Source organism: Delphinapterus leucas, chromosome 12 (assembly GCF_059928025.1).
Source record: "Delphinapterus leucas isolate spDelLeu-1000000601 "Yukka" chromosome 12, BTC_Dleu_Yukka2, whole genome shotgun sequence".
Lineage (NCBI taxonomy): Eukaryota > Metazoa > Chordata > Mammalia > Artiodactyla > Monodontidae > Delphinapterus > Delphinapterus leucas.
Genome location: NC_143140.1, coordinates 63,626,604 through 63,650,999, shown reverse-complemented (window position 1 = coordinate 63,650,999; position 24,396 = coordinate 63,626,604). Strand labels below are relative to the sequence as shown.

Below are 24,396 nucleotides of genomic sequence, written 5' to 3'. Positions count from 1 at the left end.
TTTAAAACTATTTAACAGACAATTAAAACGATGGGTGCAATATCATTCACAAGTTCCAGTATGATTCATTGTAACTTACTCTTCGTGTGACAATGGGGTCAATTTCTCTTGGGTCTTTGTGAGCAAACATCATCAAATCGGCATTCAAGGTGCGGATCCTCTGAAATCTCAGGCGAATATAGCGGGCGGAGGTAAATTCTAGCAGTTCAGGAGACAGATCATCAGCACTTGGTCTCCCATTGATCAAAGAGATGTGAATCTACACAAGGTGGGAAATCATTTGACAATTAAAGTTACCAAAAATTAAATATCTGGTTTTAATTTTTCTTAGAAAAGTAAAGTTAAGCTCCCTTTCTCCCAGTCAGGCAGATACAGGTTCATATTTACTTACTGGAATGCAGTGAAGTAATTGAGAAATTTTATGATTGCTTTAGTACATATACATGCAATTTATTTGCTTATATTTCAGGTGTGTTGTATATACTGCAATTACCCATATTTCTCTGTTCCAAGGCAGTGCATCTACTTGACTTTCCTAGGATTTCTATAAATTCTTGTCAGTCATTCTTTTTCTGAGAATTATTGTGCCCTAACATTATTTAAGACTGTAGTATATAGTGGGAAACCAGAAAACTTGGTATAATAAAGTTACAAAATATCAGACAAAAGCAAGAAACCATCAGGAGCTTAATATTTTTTATTCTGAACTTGAAAGTATCCAATTATATAGCCTTAAAATATGGAGAGCAAAAATGGACACATTACAAGAAAAACTACACAAATCTCCAAGCACAGTGAGAAATTTCAATAAGCTGGTTTTTGTTGTTGTTGTTGTTTGTTTTTTAGTAATTGATAGATCAAGAAGGCAAAAAATTTACCAAGGATATAACACATTCTATGAAAAATATACTCTATGAAAATATATTAAAACCTGGACAGGATGGTAATTTTTTCAGGAAAATAATTTAGCACAATTGACACCAGAAGAAATCAAATCTAACCATGCCATTTTCCATGTAAAAAGTGGAGAAAAGGTCAAGGAATTACCCTCCAAAGGTAATTTGGAGGCATGGGGCCCACATGTTCTAACAGGGATTTCATGAGAGCAGAGAATTCTAATGGGGAATAAACCATTTGATAAAATAAGAAGTACTTCTATCGCAGATAAAGGAATTATTTTCCTAATGCCTAAAGAAACCCTATAAATCAACAAGGAAAAATACCAACAACACAAAAACAGACAGAAGATGTAAGAGGACTATTCAAAGAAAGGGAAATATAAATGGCTATTAAACTTTTGATAAGATAGTGAACCTCATTCATAACAGAACCGTTAATTAAAACCACTCTAAAAACCTTTTCCAGTTTTTCAGGTTGTCAGAATTCTAAAATATTGATAATACTCCCAGATGGCAAGACTAAAGAGGTACAGCAATCCTCACATACTTACAGGTGTCAGTGTAAAATGGCACAGGCCCTTATGAAGGTGAATTTAGCAATAACTGTCAAAATTACAAATGCACAGAATATTTTACTTAGAAATTCCACTTCTGGGGAATCACATATCACTAATTAACATGTAATTAATGAAATGTACAACTATATTGAATTCCCACCACATTTTTTGGTAATAGCAGAAGACTGGAAACAATCTAATATCCATCAATGTGAGACTGGTTAAATAAATTATACATCTATACAGTGAATTATATGTACCTTACAAAAGAATAAGGAAACTCTCAATATAATGACAGGAAGAACTACTTTCACTTTTTTGTACTTTGTAAATGCATTATTACCTATGCAATAAATCAAATGAGATTAAAATTGTTAAAGAAACTGAAATTAAGTGGTAAGTTTTGGACTGAACACACACACACACACACACAGCATGTGTACGCACACACAGGAGGCTAAAAAGCAAAGGAAACCATAAACAAGATGAAAAGGCAACCCTCAGAATGGGAGAAAATATTTGCAAACGAATCAACGGACAAAGGATGAATCTCCAAAATATACAAACAGCTTATGCAGCTCAATATTAAAAAATGGGTGGAAGACCTAAATAGACATTTCTCCAAAGAAGATATACAGATTGCCAACAAACACATGAAAGGATGCTCAACATCACTAATCATTAGAGAAATGCAAATCAAAACTACAGTGAGGTATCACCTCATACCAGTCGGTATGGCCATCATCAAAAATTCTACAACCAATAAATGCTGGAGAGGGTGTGGAGAAAAGGGAACCCTCTTGCACTGTTGGTGGGAATGTAAATTGATACAGCCATTATGGAGAACAGTGTGGAGGTTCTTTTAAAAACTAAAAATAGAACTACCATGTGACCCAGCAATCCCGCTACTGGGCATATATCCTGAGAAAACCATAATTCAAAAAGAGCCATGTACTACAATGTTCATTGCAGCTCTATTGACAATAGCCAGGACATGGAAGCAACCTAAGTGTCCATTGACAGATAAATGGATAAAGATGTGGCACATCTTTGGATGGAATATTACTCAGCCATAAAAAGAAACGAAATTGAGTTATTTGTAGTGAGGTGGATGGACCTAGAGTCTGTCATACAGAGTGAAGTAAGTCAGAAAGAGAAAAACAAATACAGTATGGAACACATATGTATGGAATCTGAAAAAAAAAAAGGTTCTGAAAATCCTAGGGGTAGGACAGGAATAAAGATGCAGATGTAAAGAATGGACTTGAGGACACGGGGAGGGAGAAGGGTAAGCTGGGTCGAAGTGAGAGCGTGGCATGGACATATATACACAACCAAATGTAAAACAGATAGCTAGCGGGAAGCAGCCACATGGCACAGGGAGATCAGCTCGGTGCTTTGTGACCACCTCGAGGGGTGGGATAGGAAGGGTGGGAGGGGATATGGGGATATATGTATATGTATAGTTGATTCACTTTGTTATAAAGCAGAAACTAACACACCATTGTAAAGCAATTATCTTCCAATAAAGATGTTAAAAATAAAATAAGAAAAAGAAGAAAGGAGTCCTGTGCTGGGCTGGGAGCTATTAAGGAACACAACAGTCTGTAAGTGCACTGGGAACTGTGACTTGAGGTCACCCACTGGAATTTTCATCCACTTTTGCAAGACAATATATCATTTGTGTTAATTACATTTTTTGACAGGAGAGGCAATATGTGTCTCCATTCCTAACATTCTGCATTTAGATAATCCCTGAGAGAATTTTACAAACTGACTGCCAATAAACTACTGAGTCACTAGAGGAATAAATACAGCAAACTCTGGGATGAGAAACTAATTCTGATGCCACAAAGAATAGACTCAAAATGCTTCATGATAAAAATATGAAATGTCCCAGCTAACTGAACCTACCTTAGATACTTAGTAAAGAATAAATTCACTTAAATCAATTTTTGAGGATGATAAAATACAAGGTCTTCTAAAATAATAAATCTCCAGATACTGAATATCCTTCCCATCTGATGTAGAAAATTTTAAGAGTAAGACAGATCTTGTATATTCCACAGTTCTGGCATCTAACAGGTGAGCCAGAAATGTGTTTAAAATCAAGTTGTCTCTATTACTTAAGAAGGTATCCATTAAACGGTAAAGAATGAATAAATAGATGTATGAAGCAATTAAAATGAATTCCCCTTACAGATTAATTTTGGCATCCAAAAATTCACCAATGCCCTTGAAGTCATGCTAGATTTCTGTCTTATCAAGCTCTTACTTGACTGCTCCTAAAAATGCTATTTGAAGGGAGAAAATCAGACCATGTCTAGAATTAAGTTTTCCAAAAATCATTAAGGTTTATTTGGCGTTAATGCTATGGTGAACTGTATTTGTACTCTACGTGGAATCAGTAAGTGCCTCATTTAAACATACAGGAACTTTAAAAAATGGTGAACATGTTCTCATTTACGTTAATAAACCATATGATAGCTAAAGAAAGGCTTCAGCAAAAGAATACTTCTCCTCACAGCTTTTGTATTTTCATCAAGCTACTCCGCCAAGAGATCTTGTGAGTATAGTTAGTCCCAAGCTGTTTCTGAGACAGAAAACCAGACCGCTGTTTGGCCATGTTTTGTGCAGCTTATTTCCATCATTTTTTTTTTCCTTTTTAAAAAAACTCTCCTTCAAAATAAATCATAATATTGGATAAGATATTCCCACTGGAACCTCGCTGTGTAATTCCAACTCCACCGGATAGTTTAGCATACTTCCTGATTTCCTGTGGGGTAACAACTGGAGGGTGTCTATCTTCAAAAAGATGAAAAGTATCATTCCTCAAGACCACCACTGTCTTGCTGAGAGGCTGTGGAAAGTCTGTGGTAGTCTAGTGTCTTCTGAAATGACTTCCATTACAGACATGTTAGTGGATACATGTTCATGCTGTCAAAGGAATTTATTCCAACTGAAAATATCAGCCTGATTAACCACCGGTTTTTTAGATTTTAAAATTACACTCTTCTTTGAAATTAACTTTCACAGATAAATAAAGAGAAAAAAAAAAACTCATGAGAGATCATCTCTTTTTACGACTAAACGACTAAATCAATATTACACTCTACTCATCCAAATAAATTACTTTTATTAGTGTAAGGGTACTATATAAATCATGTTTCCTTGCAGATGGATAAGATTTGAGGGCCTCTATGGCATTTTTACTTTGATAATTAGAATATAATTTAAAGACGTTTTATGCAGCAAATAATCAAAATTCTAGTATGGATAATGGCCCCTTATTATTATGTTTTTCTATTTATATTACTACCTCTGCTTTAGATTACTGGAAAAGCTATATTCCTAACAGCCTCCCCAATGATAGAAGTTTACTGAGTGGATGGATGGGAGAATGAAGGCTACTTAAGGATCATTAATAAGGATAAGAAACTTTGAAATGAGTAGTGGAAGTGGATGGAGTTGACAACTTGACGAACATTTTAAAATCCCCTTTATCAATCTCTCAGTGTGTCAATGAAATTGGTATAACAATTTGAAAGTAAGGTGACACCAGAGGATAGAACAATAATTTTCATATGTATAGGATGAGATCAGCTATCTATAGGTGTAGTCAAAGAACATGTATGTAAATGAGTGGTTGAGACTTGTGGAACCTCTTAAATCTAATCATGATTAATGTGATATTAATTCAGAGAGGGAGAATAAGATCACAACGATAGCTTTGAAAAATGAACCTAATCACTTGTATTTTACCCAGCATGGGAAAAAAAAAAAGAAAGCATACGTTTGGAGAAAGGGGGTGATCTGTATGAAGCTTAGGAAAAGGTGACAGTGCAACAATTTGCCACTGTGTTTCTAGCACAGCACAAACAAAGGCTCTGACTCTGGCTCTGGGTGGTCAACAGGAGCCTCTAAATGATCAATTTTCAGTCTCCACCATACTTGATCTATTAACAGCATTTGAAACAATTGATTACTCCATTGATTTCCAGGATACCACACTGTCTTTGTTTGCCTCCAGCTACCCATTCCCAATCTCCCTCTCTACTTACTACCTTCTCTCCTCCCTAACTTTCTAATATTGGAGTGCCATGGTGCCCAGTCCTTGGCCTTGTCTTCTGTTCTATCCACGCTCACTTAGCGATCCCACCAAAGCTCACAGATTTAAATACCATCTATACTGATGCCTCCCACACTTATATCTCCAGGCTTGATCTCTCCTAAGGTCCAGATACAGAATCCAACTGCCTTCTTGATCCGTTTATGCGACTGTCTAATAGGTACCTCAAACTTATATCTCAAACTGAGTTCCCTTTCTTCACCCCCAGTGTTCCCAATCTCATTAACTAATTCTATCCTTTCTATTACCCAGGACCAACAACTTGGAGTCATGCTTGCCTGCTCTTGTTTTCCTTCTTCCTACATCCAACTTTTCTGCAAATCTTGTTGGCTTTACCTTCAAAATATATCTAGCATCCAAACACTTCTCACCACCTCTACTAAAACCATCTTGGTCCAAGAGCTTTCATCATCTTGCACCTGTGCACTGCAATAACGATCTGAACAGGTCTTCCTGCTACAACTCTCACCTCCTTAGGGTCTATCTGCAACATAGCAGCTGTTTTTTTGTTTTTGTTTTTTAAGTTTTTAGTAAATGTTTCCATCAATTTATTCTCTGTATTCCTTATTAACAAAAATCATAACTTTAATATTAATAATTTAAAATACCATGGACCAAAGAAAGCCAACTCTCACTCATGCTGCAAGTTGGTCGGTGTTTTCTTTACTTCTGTTCGCCAGATGATCTTCAATAATTTCTGCCAAGAGACTCCTCTTCAATAGGTTACATGCAAGAGGTAAAAGCTGGCCATCAACCTTATGAAAATAGTGTAAACCATAGCAAAAGAGGTCCATTCCCATCTCAAGCCCCATACCGTAATCACATTCACCATTAGAAAACTATACAAAAGTCATTATTTCCTGAAGGTGAGTAAAAGCTTTTATTCCCTCCTCGTAATTTGGTGCCTCAAAAACTGGCTTGCAAATTTTATCAAGGACAACATGTCTCAGGGAGCTCTCTAAATATTCCTTGAAAAATATAACTCTGGTCATGTCATGCTTTTCCTTAAGACCTCCCAATGCTTCTCTATTGCACTACCAATAAAAGCCAAAATTTTTACAATGAATTATGAGATCCTATACTATCTGTAATGTCACCGCCCCACTCCTACCCCTTAATACTGCCAAAGGAGAAAGTAATGACTTTTTGGAGCTCTTTTCCTACTTTCCCCCTCATCCACGCTGCTCCAGCCAGGCTGCCATCTTTGTTTGGGCATGTGAGATAGGATCTTACCTCAGGGCTTTTAAACTTGGAATCCCTTGCCTGGAATGTTATTCTCCCAGATATTACAATGCTTACTTTCTCATTTCTTTCAAACCTTGCTTAGATGAGGCCTTCTCAGTGAGTCTTTCCATGACTATCTAATTACAGTGTGAACTTCATCCTGGCACTCACAATTTCCTCTATTTGCTTCAGTTTTCTCCACAGTACTTTTCTTCTAACATACCGTGAATATGATTTATTTGCTTTGTTGACTATTCCTCTCCACTCTCTAAAACATAAGTCCCAAGGGTTCATGGATTTTTTATCTTTTTTGTTAACTGACATAATCCCCAGAAAACAGGATAATAGCTAAAAATAACTGAGTGCTACGTAAAAAATTTTGAATAAAGAAACATATAAATTCTAAATATTTAGCATATTCAACTAGCTTCCTACCTGTAAAGCAAGTTCATAGAATAATTAATCAGATTTTTCTGTTATTATATGAGTAAATCTTTGAGTATGGTATTTCCACAGAATGAAATTCAAGTCAGTAATCCTTCATATCACTTTCTACCCAAGCATTTTGGGTTAAGTTGAATTACAGAAAATTAGGCATTAACAGCTTTGATCCACAATTTCCTTTTATCTAGGTCTCCTACATTTGTTAATATTAGTTAAACATTAGTTAACTTTAAGTTTCATTTTGACAGGCAATTTTCAGCTGATAAGGACATAGAAATGTCATAAGACATTGTGTTTCAACTTAATTTCAACCAGAGCAAAGTGGACCTTACCCATTGGTTAGTTCCTTCAATCATATTCTGACTATTTCATAATCCAACCAATAAACTGGATGTGCTATTAGTCACACAAGAGTCCATGAAAACACAATAGAGTATATTTAAATTATAGAGTATATTCCTTAAACACCATGGGCATGCAATAACTATCGATAAAGTTAATTAACAATTACAGAGTACCTTGCTTCTACAAGAAAAGTTTTTACTAAATGTATTATCATCTTTATGGATTGTCATTAGTTTTATTATATGTAGCTGAATAATTATTGAAAAATAACCTTTCTTACCTTATCAGAAAAGTTTCACTGCAGCTTTTAAAACCTTTCCAAATCAATGCAATATTTTTAAGGTCTTAAAAATATGAAAATACATGAATATATGAAAATTAATTCATGGGTAATAAAAATACACTAGATAAATAATAAAACTTACCCAATATGTCATTTATAATACAAGTTAATAAAATATTTAAACATTTCATACTAGAGATTTCCCTATCAGGAAACTTTAGGTTCTTAATGAGAAAATGGGGTATTATAAAATGAATCTTTTTCTAGTCCATTATTTCCAGTTATATCAGGCACAGTTTATTGAAGTCCTCTTTTCCTTTTCCTCACATTTGGTTATTTCCTCCAACTAATGACTGCTGTTTTATGATTATTTTTATTAATTCAAATACTGTTCATTTGGGGCTTCCCTGGGGGCGCAGTGGTTGAGAGTCCGTCCGCCTGCTGATGCAGGGGACATGGGTTCGTGCCCCGGTCCGGGAAGATCCCACATGCCGCAGAGCGCCTAGGCCCGTGAGCCATGGCCACTGAGCCTGCGCATCCGGAGCCTGTGCTGCGCAACGGGTGAGGCCACAGCAGTGAGAGGCCCGCATACCACAAAAAAAAAAAAAAAAAATACTGTTCATTTGTACATCCAGAAAATGAAATACTCTGAGGGCTTAAAACACATGCTTACAAAGCTTTATCTCTAGACCACCTCTTCATGCCTCAATATTTCTCATTTAGTCATTCAGTCTCTCATTCATTCAAAAATATTTATTGGATGCTTACTACATTCCAGGTCACTGAATCATTTTCACTTTCCCTTCTGTGTCATGATCTATCTCATCTTTGGGCCTTTGGTCAAACATGTTTTATGTCTCCCTACTGCTCCCATTAGCACAGATATACTTTATACCTTTCAGGTCTCAGCTAAGATGTCAATTCCTTCCTTCCATGAACACTTCCATGTCCTGTCTAGGAGCTCTTCCTATGAATTCTCTGAGCTCCACTGTGATCACTGCCTATTTACTTGCTTGTATCTGCTACTAGACTGTAAGCTCAATGAGAGTAGGAACTTTGTCTTATTTACAGTATAGTCTTAGTGATTAATATAGTGAGTAGCATATAGTAGATTCAATAATTATTTGTTGAATGAGTAAATCATTAACAGTGCCCAAATATTATAGACTGTGATAGAATTTCCAATGAATTAACTCTTTCTTCAAACATTCACAATTTTTGAATTGTGTATGTCATTTAAATTTTGACTTTGTATGTATTTCACCTATATTTTTAATTACATTTATTGGATGTACATCAAGAATTTTAGCATAAATTTTATTTGACATAATTCAATAAATCTCAGTAGAGGTGTAATAATTCAAGTACCTAAAAAACATTACAGGCAGATTCCTGTAGCCCCAACATTTAGATAAATCATCCAAAAATTATTTAAGTCACTAATAGAGCCATTTTTGAATATAAAAATAATGCAATATACTTGTATATCCTTAGGTGCCTCAGTATTCCTACTTAACAGAACTGGAAAGATTTTCTTTTCATGCAGAGTGTAGTGTACTGAATTATCTTGGAAGGTCCTTAATAAACATCACACTATCATCAGAAGTTTATAAGCCCAACCAAAACAACTACTATACTTCCATGGCTGATGACTACTGTGCTGCTGGAAAAGTAATATTTTAACATATAAAATGTCAAAGACTGTGAATGACATTAACTTCCTTAACTAATCTATTCCAAGAATATAAGGAAATGTCAGCTTAATGAACTATTTAATAAATATGACTGTATCACTGACACCTGTACCCTGAGCTTAGTCTTAACAGGTCTTTCAGACTCCCATAATATATCTCCTTTCTGACACCTACTTGGCTCCAATTGCCCCTGAAACTTAGATTGCTTTCCTCCTGTTCTTGAGAATTACAATTCTTGAATTTGTTATTCCTGGATGAAAACTTTTCCTTCCAAGAAATATTTACACAGATTCATCACTGCCAAAGCAATGGTCGTTAATAAACTACAGTAGAATAAGAAAATCAGTTTTCTTCAATGAGTATCTGTCATCTTATGTTTTTATTTTTCTCCTCTCTTAGTGAAACTAGTTAAGATATTGTGCTCCAAAGGTTGTGTAGCTTCTCTCTTGGTCAAAGAAGAGAATCTCTCTCTCTCTCTCTGTCTCTGACTCTCTGTATCAGAGTTATTCAGAGTTATTTAATTTTTTGTACGAATACCAGATTTCATGTGGCAGTGCTTTTTAAATCCTATGGAATTAACATACAGAAAGGCTAAGTGGTTTGCAAAGATTAAAAATAGAAGTAAAGTCTTAGCTACTTTAGGAGTTCCAATTTTCTCAAAGTTTCAAAATTGGTATGGTCCTTCTTTCAAAAAGCTTCTGGTGGTGTTCTTGCTTTGTACAAGTCAAAGCAATCCAGCAAAGCATTTAATTCTAAGCCCTTTGATCTTAGATTAGTTTCATCTGAAACATGTCCAGATGAGTGACATGTAATCCATCATAATTGAATAGAAGAGTCCACTGGTCATGATGTATGAAAGAAACAATGACAATTAAGTTCCTGAAAGTTTCAAAAAAAGGAAATAATTATTAAATGTAAATATCTTTTTTCCCTCAAAAAGGACCTTGACACATGACCTCATTTTACATCTCTCTAAAAATTTATAATTATTTTCAAATAACAATTTTTAAAAGTACTCCAAGTTGTGAATTTTTCATTTATCATTTGTGTTTTTCTTCCTCCCATTAAAGTATACAATATTTGCGTGGATAAAAGAAGAGTTGTCAAAATAGGTTTTCTCAATCTCTTTTGGGAGCGTCTCATTTAAATTTTATCAAATGCAGGTGTCATTACTAAATCTTTATGCTGTCCAGCTGAGACTATATAGGGATATAGCTATCATCTGAAATTCACAGCAAGAAAAGAATCTAAGAGGAGCTGCTTCAGAGCAGACCATGAGGGAAAAATCACCAGAAGAAAAATTCTTTCAACTCTCCTCCAACATTTGCATTGCTCCAAATTTCGTTCTGGGTGTGTCTCAACCAAAGATAGATTAAGAGAATAAATCATTAGTTACCTATTCCAACCTCATAGCTATTTCAGAAATTTCTCTGCAATATACAGGAGCTTACTCATAAAAACAATAGTGATTATGATTCTGTACTTACTGGATACCAGACATTCTTGCATATTATCTGTGTGTACTAACTCAAATAGTATTAACTCACTTAATGCTTACAACAGCCTCATGAAATTGGTGCAATTATTATCTCCTTTTTTAAGAAGAGAAAATAGACATTGAAATTTTAACAAGGATGGCTAAGTTCATATAGCCAAGATGTGTTCTGATTCTAGTCTGACTTCTTTGGCTGAGTTCCTCAGCTCACCATTTCACTACCTCAAAGAATAGGGGTTTAGTAAGCATTTGTTGAATGAATAATAGCTGGTCATCTAGGCTCTATTTGAAGACTTCTAGCAACATTAAGCTCACCACTGGTGAGACAATCTTCTCCATACACGCTCTCCATTATTTATTTGCCTTACTTCCATTCCAAACCTGTCTGTGACTGATACCAGTATTTTAACTTCATTTTCTCTCTGTTATCCTGCTCTTGCTCCTCTGGAATTATCTAGCTTGTTCAATTTCCCCACCTCTTGGCTTTTCTTCATGAATCTGTGTCAGGTTTATCCCACTAGTTTTATCTGTTCTAGACTTCCTTGGGTAAACTGTTTACCATGCCCCAGGTCACCACTCAGGACCCACCCCCAGGTCAGATGGTGTTCAGGCCTCCTGCAAAGGGGCAAGAATGAAGTATATTAAAGCACAGAGGATCACTAAGGCAAGGGATAGCCGCAGACCTCATCAACATCTCCTGGGATTGATCCATATCAGTAGAGAACCTCCTGGTAAATGGAAGCAAAGCTCTACATTAATCAAAATCAGAACCAGAACCTGTCCAAAAATCGAAGGCTAAAGCACCAATCGTTCTGAAAAGAACCAACCCCTAAGGTCTTACTAACATCACAATAAATGAAATTAGTTATGACAGGTTTAGTACTTAAGCATTTTAGTAAGTGAAAACCATGCGCTGGTATGCAAAAAAATTAATTTAAACTTTATGGCAAATTCTACTTAGTAGGAAGTACTAAAATCTCAAGTTATAGAGAGAAGGGGAAAATAATGTGCTAATACCAAAAATAAATATCTGTGAAACTAACATGTTCTTCCTTGTTGTGGAGAGCTGTTAGAGACAGTTCCGAATAGAAAAAAAGCAACTGAGGGTACAATGACCTACATTAGTAGGATAGAACAATCAGTACACTTGAAAGACATTTAATAACAACACAAAGGAAAAGCTTAAGCAACATTTTCCTGTTTTGTTTTCAGTCCCTGTGTGGGAACACTTGTTTAAAATTAAAATAAAATCTTGGAGCAAGAGGTCTAAATACAGTGCCAGATCCTGTGTCATTCGACTGGAACAAAACCTAGATGTGTACTTGAAAAAGAAATGCAGTCTCTCGTTCTCATTCTCTGACTCAAGAGTTCCTCAGAGAGAAGGGTGTGTGTGTCGTGTGTGTGTGTGTGTGTGTGTGTGTGTGTGTTGCAAGTATTTAAATGAAAGCTGTAAAAACACATTAATTTGATTTTTCTCATTTATATAGAATAGCGTTTGGGGATGGTCATTGGCAATCTCAACTAATTTAAGATTCAGAAAGGTTCAACTTCAAACGACATGTCAGAGATTTTAAATGATCGAGACATACTAATACATACTTAGAGAGGGGTCTGAACATAGCACAAGGTCCTCAAGATTGAGCATGCCCTCTAGGCTCGGCGTATTTCCGATATCCCTGACCTATGTGTGTGCAAGCTGACTGCCGCGTCCCCCACCCTCTGATACGTGTCCCCGGACTGCCCTCTTGCACCAATACAAGGACAGGCTCGTTCTTTGAATGTTCCCTTCTTTTGCCACCTTTCTCTCTCTTCTTGTTTTGCTTTCACATTATTAATTTTTTGGTGTCTTCTTCATATCTTTTCTTATTCTCCACTCACCTCTTATGGTTTTTATTCTTGCCCTGCTTCATTTTATTTCATCTTTAGAGTGAAACTGTCCATCCACAGTTGATCAAGTTTCTATGCTTTCAAGTGAAAACATGTGTTCAATTACTTTAAATATGGCCTCTAGCCTAGCTTTGTAAGAAGAAACTGCAGGTTTTACCTCTTTAATCCTAAGATTTTTCATTGCACAGAGTAAAAACAATTAATAAAATAAGTTGGTGTTTTTGTGGAACAAAATTTTATACTTAGATAACTGAGGGCTTTTTATTTCAGTGGGCTTGTAAATCTGAGTACCGATGAGTCTGTATGTAAGACTACAAAAATGTTTATACATATATGCTTTTCTAATTTGGGCTAATACTGTTTCTGGTGCTTTGTACAATAGTATGTGTGGATGTGTGTTGTGTGCTCAGATAGCTAATGACAGCTGAAGACCATATATGTTGAAGCAGACTGCCTGGGATCAAAGTCTGGCTCTGCCACTTACCACTTGTGTGAATTTAGGCAATTGACTTAATATCTCTGTGCCTCAGTTTCCTCTGTAAAAGGCAAGTAATAATAATAATACCTACTTATTATGCTGCTGCTAGATTAAAAAAGATAATTCATGCAACCTGAATAGAAAATGCCTGGCACACAGGAAAAACTATTAAGTGTTAATTGTTGTTACTCTTGAAAGAGTAAGAAAGCTAACACAAACAGTTGTATGTCTCTTTGCTAAGCAGAATATGCTGTCCTCTTTACCTACCAGCAACCTGGACAGCCTCAGGACAATGGAAGTAGTAGTGATAAAGTTCCCACCCACAATGGAGAGGTGAATCTGGAAATACTAAGAATGTTGAACTTCAACAGGAGATTATGTGTCAAGAAGAAAGAGCAGGACCTCTTCCTGCGTTTTGCCTCCTTGCTTATATCCAATTTCACACAAGAATTAAGAGAAAGAATGATCAGAGGACTTTCTAGCTCAAACCCCCTCCAGCTCCATGCTGGGACTATTGTTTTGGGGATGGCTTATATTCCCATCCCCTGACATGGCAACCTTTGAGCCTGAGGACAGAGTAGGTGACCATGTGCCAACACAAGGACTGCAGGAAGAGGAGGCTGTAGAATTACCAACATTTGGGCAGTAGTTTGTGAGAAGAGAAAGACGAAAAGGAAAAGGATCTGTCACAGGAAGGGACTCCATAAATGTGCAGTCATACTTAAAATTTCGTTGGAGTCATCAGGCTTGCAACACAGCACTGTGATGTGCACAGATGACTAGATACCATTTGAAAATATCAAGGTTTTAAGGAAGTTTTTCATTTAAGAGGTTAGGTGTTAATTTTACATGCTTTATTGAACAACAAGAACAAATATGATCCATGTCAACAGTAGCCTACGTTCAGGTTCTTACCATTATTCTGTACAGAATTGGACCATAATCATTTATTTACTACGTTTATAAGATGTTGGCTCCTTGCACCCCCGACATCTGTACAGCACCAACAGATCTCTAGTCCCTTCAAAGAAACAGAATGCACCAAGGGACCTCTCCTCCCACACAAACAGAAGATGAAGTTTTCTGTAGACTGACCGAGTACACAGTGTTCTTGTTCCTTTGCTGGACTCACACTAATAAATGACCCCAGGAAGCTGCAGGGCCATGCCCTCAAAGAAGCTCAAATACAGCTCGTGTTGCGGTTAGCCGGCGGGGGTGGGGGGGTGCTGAAATTCAGGGTCTCATTTTCTGCAGGAACCCATGCAGAATAGCGAATATTCAGAAACATTCAAACTTGAGAAAAATGAATAAACGGCTGATTCAAGGTCACTGATCATTATCCCGTTATTTGTTTAAAGTGGATTTTGTTTTGAGACACTCCCTCTTCTCTCTCCTCTGACAAACATGGCGTGAATGAAAGGTAAAGGGAATAAAAAATTTAATCAATCATCTAGAGGCCAGGGCTGAATTGCTCTCTGTTACACATTTGCTGCCAAATTCACAGAATCAGGTTTGTTTTCAATTATTTGTAATATGCTTTCCTAGAAGAATTTATAATAGGCTGTTTAGGGACTGCCCCCCTTTCTATTAATGATAAAAATACAGCTGTTCCTCCTTAACAAAAAAAGAAAAGGAGTTAAATTAAGGAAATTGTTATGAATGTCACTGTTGGGCTTAAGAATTTTTTTGTTTGTTTGTTTCTCCAATGAGAAACAGCAACCAGACTGTTTCATTTCTTTTTTCCTCTTACTATGCTTATTTTCAAAATAAAAAGCTACCATTAATCTTTTTTGATAGTTTATACTAATAATACCTATAAAGTATTAAAAATAAGCATATGTCATGATTATCTATTGATATGTTGCTTCTGTAGATCTAACAGCTGTGAACTTCATTCCTTGAAATAAAAGTACACTGTAAGTCCAGTGAATATTCACTGACCAGAATGCAATGCTTCCAGCCTCTCCATTTCCAAAATTACCTTCTCTCTCATCACAGACTTCCCTGTATCTTTTCTCTAGGCCTCCTGTATCCTGACACTATCAGCATCCCTGCCATCTTCTGTCTGATCAAGTGCTTATTAAAGACATAGACTCATTAATAGGAGATGTCATTCCTTATTAGTTGCCTAGGTATGGCAGTCTTTTGAGAGACACAAGTAAGAATCTCTGAAATCCTATTTATAGGCATCCAGTTGGGCTGATTACCTATGTGGAAAGATGACATACAGACTTTTCTTATCCCAGTCATCTCACTCCACTGCCCAGGCCCAGGGACCACAACGGCCGTGCTCCAAAGCCCACCTTTATTCACAATGCACTAGAGCTGGTTTTGAAGAAATATGGGGCCTATGACTGCATTAGTATGGACTGGGGTTTATTTGTAGATTTTTCTGAAAATCTGATCAATATTCATTCCCTTCTCTCCTGATAATCCACCTTCTTTTCTGTTTCTCTTTCTTCTCTATCATAATTAAGCTCTTTCACTGGTTTATCTCATGACCTTTCCATCCTCCAGTAATTCACTTTAAGAGAAATAGTCCTATCTCTTAACTGCTGCATCTATACCCCAGCTTCCTTAAAGTCCCTTTACTGGGTCTCAAAATTATGTCATATTCTAAATAAAATTGAACTAATTTTCAATTTTAATTTACCACCTTGTTTTTACCTGAATCTCTTACAATTATAAATCCTTATTTTCCTACCAGTAGTATATTTAAGAAATGATGGCACTGACAAAGAGAAAGGAAAACATTCTCTTATAAATATGATTACCAATTTACACAATGTCTACAGAAGTGCACATATACCACCAGCAATACCATTTCTTTTTCAAATAAAAATACAATATGTATGTAGGTCAACAAACTAGTGAATAATTTTAAAATAAGTATTCCAGAGTTCATACATTCAAATGAATGCTGCTCTTTCAAAATACCTATTTTGGAGTGCTCTATTTACAACAATAGTGCTTTCTCCTTAATCATTTTAATAGTCCTTGTGTTTTTCTTTATTTCTGAAATTTTTCTTTAAGTGATAGGAGGAAGACTATTTCAAAAACAAAGGTTATTGGGGAAAGAAAAATAAGTCACAAAAATTAAAGGTCAGGATAGAAATTAAAAAATTAAAATTTGAAATAGAGAAAGGTACAGCTAGTAAAGCCTATGTACATTTTTCCTCCACCACCCAGAATTACAGGGCTTCTTACAGCTCTGGCATTCCTAAAGACTTAACAACGAAGGCTGCTGGGAAATATTAAACATTTAAGAAAGAAACTGGCAACCAAAGATAGTTTAGTGGAGAAATTTTTTCACTTGTCAAATCAAATACTTGTAGCCCATTGAAGACAAATAATCATTCATGATGGAAAGGATTTTACTATGTCAATGACACTTATAAAAAAAAAAAACTTAGAGTTAAAAGAAGAAAACCTGACAAAAATATACACTATGCTTCAACCTTAAATGTAATTTATAATTCTGCCTGCTGCTGTTTTCAGTCATTAATATCATTAAAACACAACAGGTTAAATTAATTTTAACACATTATCATTTTAGTATAAATTCTTTTATAAAATAATATACCTTATCTTTATACATCATTGGATGGATTATGTTAATAGTGTGTTTCTCTTTAACTCTGAGAAGAAAACGAACAATTATGGGTCATCTAAAATGTCCTTCCAGCTTGTAGAATGAGTTGTGTTTGTATTTCAATGAACATGTTTGACAAATTGTAATGCTAATTATGATTTATCATTTCCATGGCACCAAATATCAAGGTAGTAATAAACACTGATGACTAACAATATTTTTCCATTTCACCCAGATGTTTGGCATCACCAAACTTAGTTTTACAAAAAAAATAATAAATTTTTTGAATTCTGGCACATTATGGTGGAGGGGAACAAATATGAATGACGTGGCGGGTGCTTTTTTTTTTTTTCTCAATATGTAAATTTTGACTGGCAAGGCTTGTAAGATACAGAAATGAAATTGTACTTAAAAATAAATGTCTTGGGGCTTCCCTGGTGGCGTAGTGGTTAAGAATCCGCCTGCCATTGCAGGGGACACGGGTTCGAGACCTGGTCTGGGAAGATCTCACATGCAGCGGAGCAGCTAAGCCCGTGCGCCACAATTAGTGAACCTGAGCTCTAGAGCCTGCGAGCCACAACTGATGAGCCCATGCTCCACAACTACTGAAGCCCACACGCCTAGAGCCCGCGCCCCACAAGAGAAGCCACCGCAATGAGAAGCCGGCGCACCTCAACGAAGAATAGCCCCGGCTCGCCGCGACTAGAGAAAGCCCGTGCACAGCAATGAAGACCCAACACAGCCAAAAATAAATTTAAATAAATAAATGTCTTTCAAAGTTTTACCAATGCAGCCAAAAGCCAGAATGAAAAAATAATTAAGTAATTTATATCATAAATTTTTTTCAAAGCAAGTCTCTAAATTCAGAGTTTATCCTTTAGATCTTATTTCAAGAATGTACCATTGTGAGACATCTTTGAATATATGGCATATAAGATCTGATATGACAATTTGGAATGTGGAGCTTGAAGGACATAAAACAGTATACACTAGCTTGTTTGCTTTTGTTTAATGTATAGCAACGCTTGGGCTTTTCCACACCTTTCCTGGAAAACCCTAATCAAGTTCTCCTTTATGAGCCTGGAGCCCCTTCCCCTGATACTGTTTTTTTAATAACAAATAACATTTTAGTTTTAATAGTAATCAAATGGAATTAGCAAATAGTCCATTGTTTATTATATAAATCACACCAAGGTCTGAGTGCACGTTTCCCAAAAGATTATTTTTACATCCTGCAACAAAGAGAATATGTAATGCTTGCAATATTCCTGTGAGAAAACTCTGTGTCCAAAACTGTTTGTTTGCTCTTTGATTTTGCTGGTTCTACCTCATCTCTCTGACCTCTAAAGGTGGAAATGCCTCAGGGCTCAGTTCTAGAGCTGTTTCTCTTCTTGGTCTTCATGTACTTCCTGGGTGATCTTGTGCAGTCTTACAGCTTTAAATCTTCCAATTCAGACATTTCGGCAGTATTTCTCATCTGAACTCTAGAATACTATTGAATATATACTGTCTATTCAACCTTGCCATAATGTCTAATAGACATTTCAAGTTTAACATACTCAAAACTGAACGCCTGTTCCTCCTCAGCAAAACTTGCTATACCCACAGTCCTCCCTAACTCGCTTAACTGCAGCTCAGCCCTTCCAGTCGCTCATGCCAAAAACCGTAGACTCATCCTTTGCTCATCTCATTCTCTCACACCTAATGGAAAATCCATCAGCAAATCCTCCTTGGCATATCCAATTGGTCAGGAAATCCTATTGGCACTACTTTAAAAATGTGTCTTCTATTCAGACAATTTTCACCATCTTCGCTGCTGCCAGCATGCTCTAAGCCACTATCATTTATCCCCTGGAGTACTGCAAAAGTCTCTTGACTGCTCTCCTGCTTCTACCCTCCCCCTCATGTGTTAACCAACCCAACACAGCCGGGGGGAAGGGGAGAAGGACAGGAATGGGGAGGGAATGGGGAATGACTGTTGATGTGTATTAGGTTTCTTTTTGAGAATGTTCTACAATTAGATTCTGATGATGGTTGCACAAGTCTGTGAAGATACTAAACACAACTGATGTGTACACTTTACATTTTTGAATTTCGTGGTATGTGAATTATATCCTAATAAAGCTGTTAGTATAAACTGTGAAGGATCTGAGATTTTCGACTTTTACCTTATTTGCAAAGTAACAAGTTAGACTGACAGTTTCCTGGGTGCTGGTGGAACATATGAGACTCCAACAACAAGAAAAAGGGTCTTTATCACTCCGAGTACAGGAGGCAGCATGAGCATCAGCATATTTGATGCCAGTCCCTGAGCCTCACTTTGCCACACAAAGACATACAATGAGGACCAGCTGATACTGGCGCTCCAGGGGGCTGTGTTACAGATGGAGAACTCTGAGGGTAACGAACCCAAATCTTTCACTCTGGGGGGAGATATCATCCATATCTTTCAAGGCTATAAGCAAACCTGTCCTTGGATTCACAGAGAGATACTATCACTACTTTCCAAGGCTGTTCGGTCTATAAATAGCCTCGAAAAGATAGCCTGGAACAAAAATGATCAATGCTGCTGGTTTCAAAATTTATAACCAATTTATCGAGGTGTGCCATCTGAATTTAGGCATAAGCGGTACGCGTGCCTCTCACTGTTGTGGCCTCTCCCGCTGCAGAGCACAGGCTCCGGACGCGCAGACTCAGCGGCCATGGCTCACGGGCCCAGCTGCTCCATGGCATGTGGGATCTTCCCGGACCGGGGCACGAACCCGTGTCCCCTGCATCGGCAGGCGGACTCTGCGCCACCAGGGAAGCCCTAGACATAAGCTTTTAAATCTCAACTATTAACCAAAATATAACTATTATTTCAAGAAAACGCCACATGAATTGGAAGGTTTTAAGTTGCAGTAATTTAAAAACGGGCATTTATATGCTGATTTTATCATTTAAGTTTATCTCTTTTAATTCTCAGGGTTAGGAAGGAATTACCATGTTCCTCATTTTTGCACCTGAGGAAACAGGCTCAGAGAGGTTAAAGAACTTACCCAAGAGCAAACAGATTGATAGTGACAGAGCTGGGACAGTCTGACAGTAAATGTGTGTGGTGGGGCTGTGTGGGTGAGCTGGAGCAGGTAACCCAAGCTGAACGCACCTGCCACAGACAAATCCTCTGCACAACTCCTGTCCTGCAAATCCAGAGATCGTTCAACACCCACAAAAACACAAGTTACAAATGTTCACATAAGCACCGCTTGGGAAAAATCAGGTTGTAAACCTCATATATAATTTTGCTTTCCAATGTTCTGTCTAGTGCTACTGGGCCTCCCAAAGATTTCCAAGGGCATGAAGCAAAGAACAGCATGAAGGCATGCTGAGTCCCATTTTCTTGAATTTTCACTTTGGACCACAAGTATTAATAAGGATGTGTTTGCAATAATGAGCACATTTTCCCACTGACGCACCAGGGAATGAAATCCCGTTGCCTAGGGGAAACACAGAAGTCTGTATTGGTATGACCTCAGGAAAGAACATCTGACAAATAGGGGAGCAATTCTGATATAAGATTTTTTCAAAACCACATTATAAATGTTGATTGCATAAATGTGACTAGGAGAAAAAAGAACATTTCCTTCAATATTCTGTTAATCATATATAAATTATCAGTTGATATGATGAAAGGTATTGCATAGAGTTAAGCCTAAATTTTCATAGGACATTTAGCTGCGTATTCAAGTAGAGATTAACTGGTTTAGGAAACTTGTAAGTTATGTTTATGTGTTAAGGCGAGACCAAAACAACGTTTAGTAATCTTTTTTCACACAATGTTGAGCTAACCATAATTTTGCAATAAACCCAAGAATCAGTAATAATCACAAATTTGATTTTTTTCATGCTGGTCTAAGAAGTGAAGCAGCAAATAAGATATCTTTCCTTTATCTCAACTGAAGCGATTACCTCAGAAGGATTTGAGATTTTAGGTAACTTGTAAATCTTTAATGGCTCAAGGCCTCAGAAAATTGACCCTGGTTAATTTTAATTATAATTTCAAAATATATTATTTACAATTTGCTACTGCCTTCTAATTTCTTTGATCCACAGCCTTTTCCATAGTTTTCAGAGGTTCCAGATATAATTTTCTTAAAATTGATTTATAATGGTTTTTAGAAGATTTAATCTAGAGCTTCACTAAGAAGATGATTTTATTTTTCTAAAGCATACAATTTCCGGATTTGAGGATATTTGTTAGCACTTCCTTCCAGAGCTTTCAGTTTTTACTCCAGGTGTCATGAGGCTCTGTCAGGTCTAATGTGTAAAGTTCAGGGAGATCTTTGGAATAGCAGACACACCATTGAAAACACATAGAAGATACTGCTAGATAGAGCTAGGATGGAAAGTTGTTACTCTACAGGAATGACTCAGGCTAAATTAAAATATCCAAAGTAAGTAAAAATATATGGAAAACAACAGTATTAAGGAGGTTTGTAATAAAAAATTGAAAGTATATTTGCAGAAGACTCTGAGGTCTTCAAAAAGACAGCAAATATTTTTATTAAATTGGCAAATCTCCCAATTTAACAGCCTAGTAGACAAATTTTCCAAAACGGAACAAGCACTGTGAAGAGGTTGAGTAATTTGTTTTTATAAGTGCTCTGTAAGTAATTATTTCTGAAATCCCAGGCCCACCATTGGTGAGGGACAAGGGGGAAGGAGGTTTTCATCTTGCACTCAGCAGGGGCCTCTAGACTAATATGTATACACACCCACGATTACCACAGCACAGTTTGTGCAATTTCACTTCAGATACTGTTAATCATTTCAGCATTCAAAAAGTCTCCTTGAAAAGTCCAGCTAAAGGAGCATACTGATTCACATGGCTGAAAAATACCCTTGCAATTCAGAAGTTATTTTTTATTAAAGGCAATAAGGCAGCAGCATGAGAAGATGTTAGGTGCATTTGGATTCTTCTAGAGTGCTCACTTCTACATTTCCCTGTATATTTTGCCTTTATTCTAAGTCACAGCAAATGCAATAGCCAAAGACTGTGGAGACACTTGAGAATACTAAGTTCCTTGAAGAAGATTTCTCAACCAATTGGAAAAGACATGCTGAAAGCCTTAGAAAGATCACTTAATGGAGGATAAATAAGCCTTTAAATAAAATAGCACTAGAGACAAAAGTAAAGTCATCTGTGGAGAAAGGTCTGACTTTGAAGGTCATATAAATATCTAAAATCCAGATGTTATCTTTTCTTATCTTTTAGTAAACATTGTAAAACCGTTTCACTTTTCCTGATTTTTGAATCTGAAATCCCATAATTGATTTTATTCACAAAATAATTATACGTTTTTACTCAGTATAATTCTCAAAATCTTTTCAGTTCAAAATTTTATTAGTCTAATCATATCAGTTTTTATGTGTGATGATGTTTCATGGCACAAAGCTTATTGTTTTAGATCATTTGAGATTTTTTTCTCCTTTTTTGGATAATAAACTTTTAAAACTTTAAAAATGGTAATCCATTTATGGATTTTCACTAATTGGGTTCAGAAGTCCCAAAACATTTAAAACTCAATTTTGAGCTTTACATTACTGTGTCAATGGTGACTCTCTTAAGAAAGAAGGAGAAAGGGAGACAATGGAATTTTGGGTATTTAAATAATTTCTTTTGATTTTTTTGAATGTACAAAAATTTGTATCTGAGAGACTCAGGCTCAGACATGCTGAAATCTGCTCTGACAACTTTAAAAAGGCTCTTGACATATTTGACTTTCCTGTGGACCTAGAAGTTTCTGGTTATAAATAGAACTTCTTTATGACATTAATATACGAGTACTGGAAATTATATTTTAAAGTTTCTTATGTTGGTTATATCACAGATATAATTAGAGCTAATATAAGTGATAATAAGACTATTAATAATAATAATTAGCTAATGTAAGCTAATATAACTTCTATATCCCCTAGAAATATCTTTTTATTGGTTATTCACTCAATTCTGTGCCAGTGCATATCAAAATAAAATGTGTATATCCTCTGACTAGTGATTCATATTACTAGATTTATTTACAGAAATATTCGTGGATGAATATAAACATCTTTGTACAAGATGTCCATTACAGCATTGTTTATAATCATTAAAAGTTGGAAATGAAGAACCATCAGTGAGAATATGATTAAATAGATTGTAGGGTACCTACTTTCAAATGAAGTACTGCATCACAATTAAAATAATCAAACAATGTAAATCTACCAGTACTGAAATAGAAAAAAAATGTCTACAACATCATAAGTGAAAAAGCAAATCACAAATACCATGCAGAGGATAATTCCACTTGTGAAAAAAGCAAGAAAACATAATATATTTTACACATCTTTTCATATATGCATTAAAAATAATGTCTAGGAAGGATACATACCAAACCATTAATAGTTGTTAGCAGTGGAAAGAGTGGGGGAAGCGAGGACTCTCTCCTTCATCTTGGCCTATTGATCACAGTGCAATTCTCCTAATATAATTACATTATATAATTTTGTACTGTTTATTTTTAAATTGACATTTAAAAAGCATTAAAACAAAACTTTATGTATGTTATAAAACTTTTTGACCCCTTAAGGAATCTTTAGGCTGGATCCCTCAGTCTTACGCATCACCCTAAGGAGCACATCAGTACCACTACTAGTCCTGGCTTCACTTCTTCCATGCTTGGGGGAAGTAGTGCAAAACAATAACATGCTTTTGACAGTTTTGGGGAGTCTCTCATCGGCTTTTGACTGTTAGAGAGATTCTGACTCTATATACTTTTGGCATATATTCCAGTCTATTAAAGTTTCCTCAAAGACATAATCAGAGTAGTTAAGAACAAATTTACAACAGAAGAAATTGCAACTTTAAATGCCATGAAACTGGCCTATAGATAAGCTGCTTCTCTTTTTTTTTTTTTAACATGTTTATTGGAGTATAATTGCTTTACAATGGTGTGTTAGTTTCTGCTTTATAATAAAGTGAATCAGTTATACATATACATATGTTCCCATATCTCTTCCCTCTTGCGTCTCCCTCCCTCCCATCCTCCCTATCCCACCCCTCTAGGTGGTCACAAAGCACCGAGCTGATCTCCCTGTGCTATGTGGCTGCTTCCCACTAGCTATCTATTTTACATTTGGTAGTGTATATACGTCCATGCCACTCTCTCACTTTGTCACAGCTTACCCTTCCCCCTCCTCATATCCTCAAGTCCATGCTCTAGTCAGTCTGTGTCTTTATTCCCGTCTTACCCCAGGTCCTTCATGACCTTTTTTTTTTTCTTAGATTCCATATATGTTAGCATACGGTATTTGTTTTTCTCTTTCTGACTTACTTAACTCCGTATGTCAG

The 24,396-nt window shown here is 36.2% G+C and overlaps 1 protein-coding gene across 1 annotated transcript in view; it reads right to left on the bottom strand.

The window, feature by feature from the left end:
• Positions 1-24,396, bottom strand: part of LAMA2 (laminin subunit alpha 2) — a 610,905-nt gene that overhangs the window by 346,426 nt on the left and 240,083 nt on the right. The window contains exon 5 of the mRNA XM_089921992.1: positions 80-259. Within this exon, the coding sequence (XP_089778118.1) occupies positions 80-259 (180 nt within the window). The remainder of the gene's footprint in view (positions 1-79; positions 260-24,396) is intronic.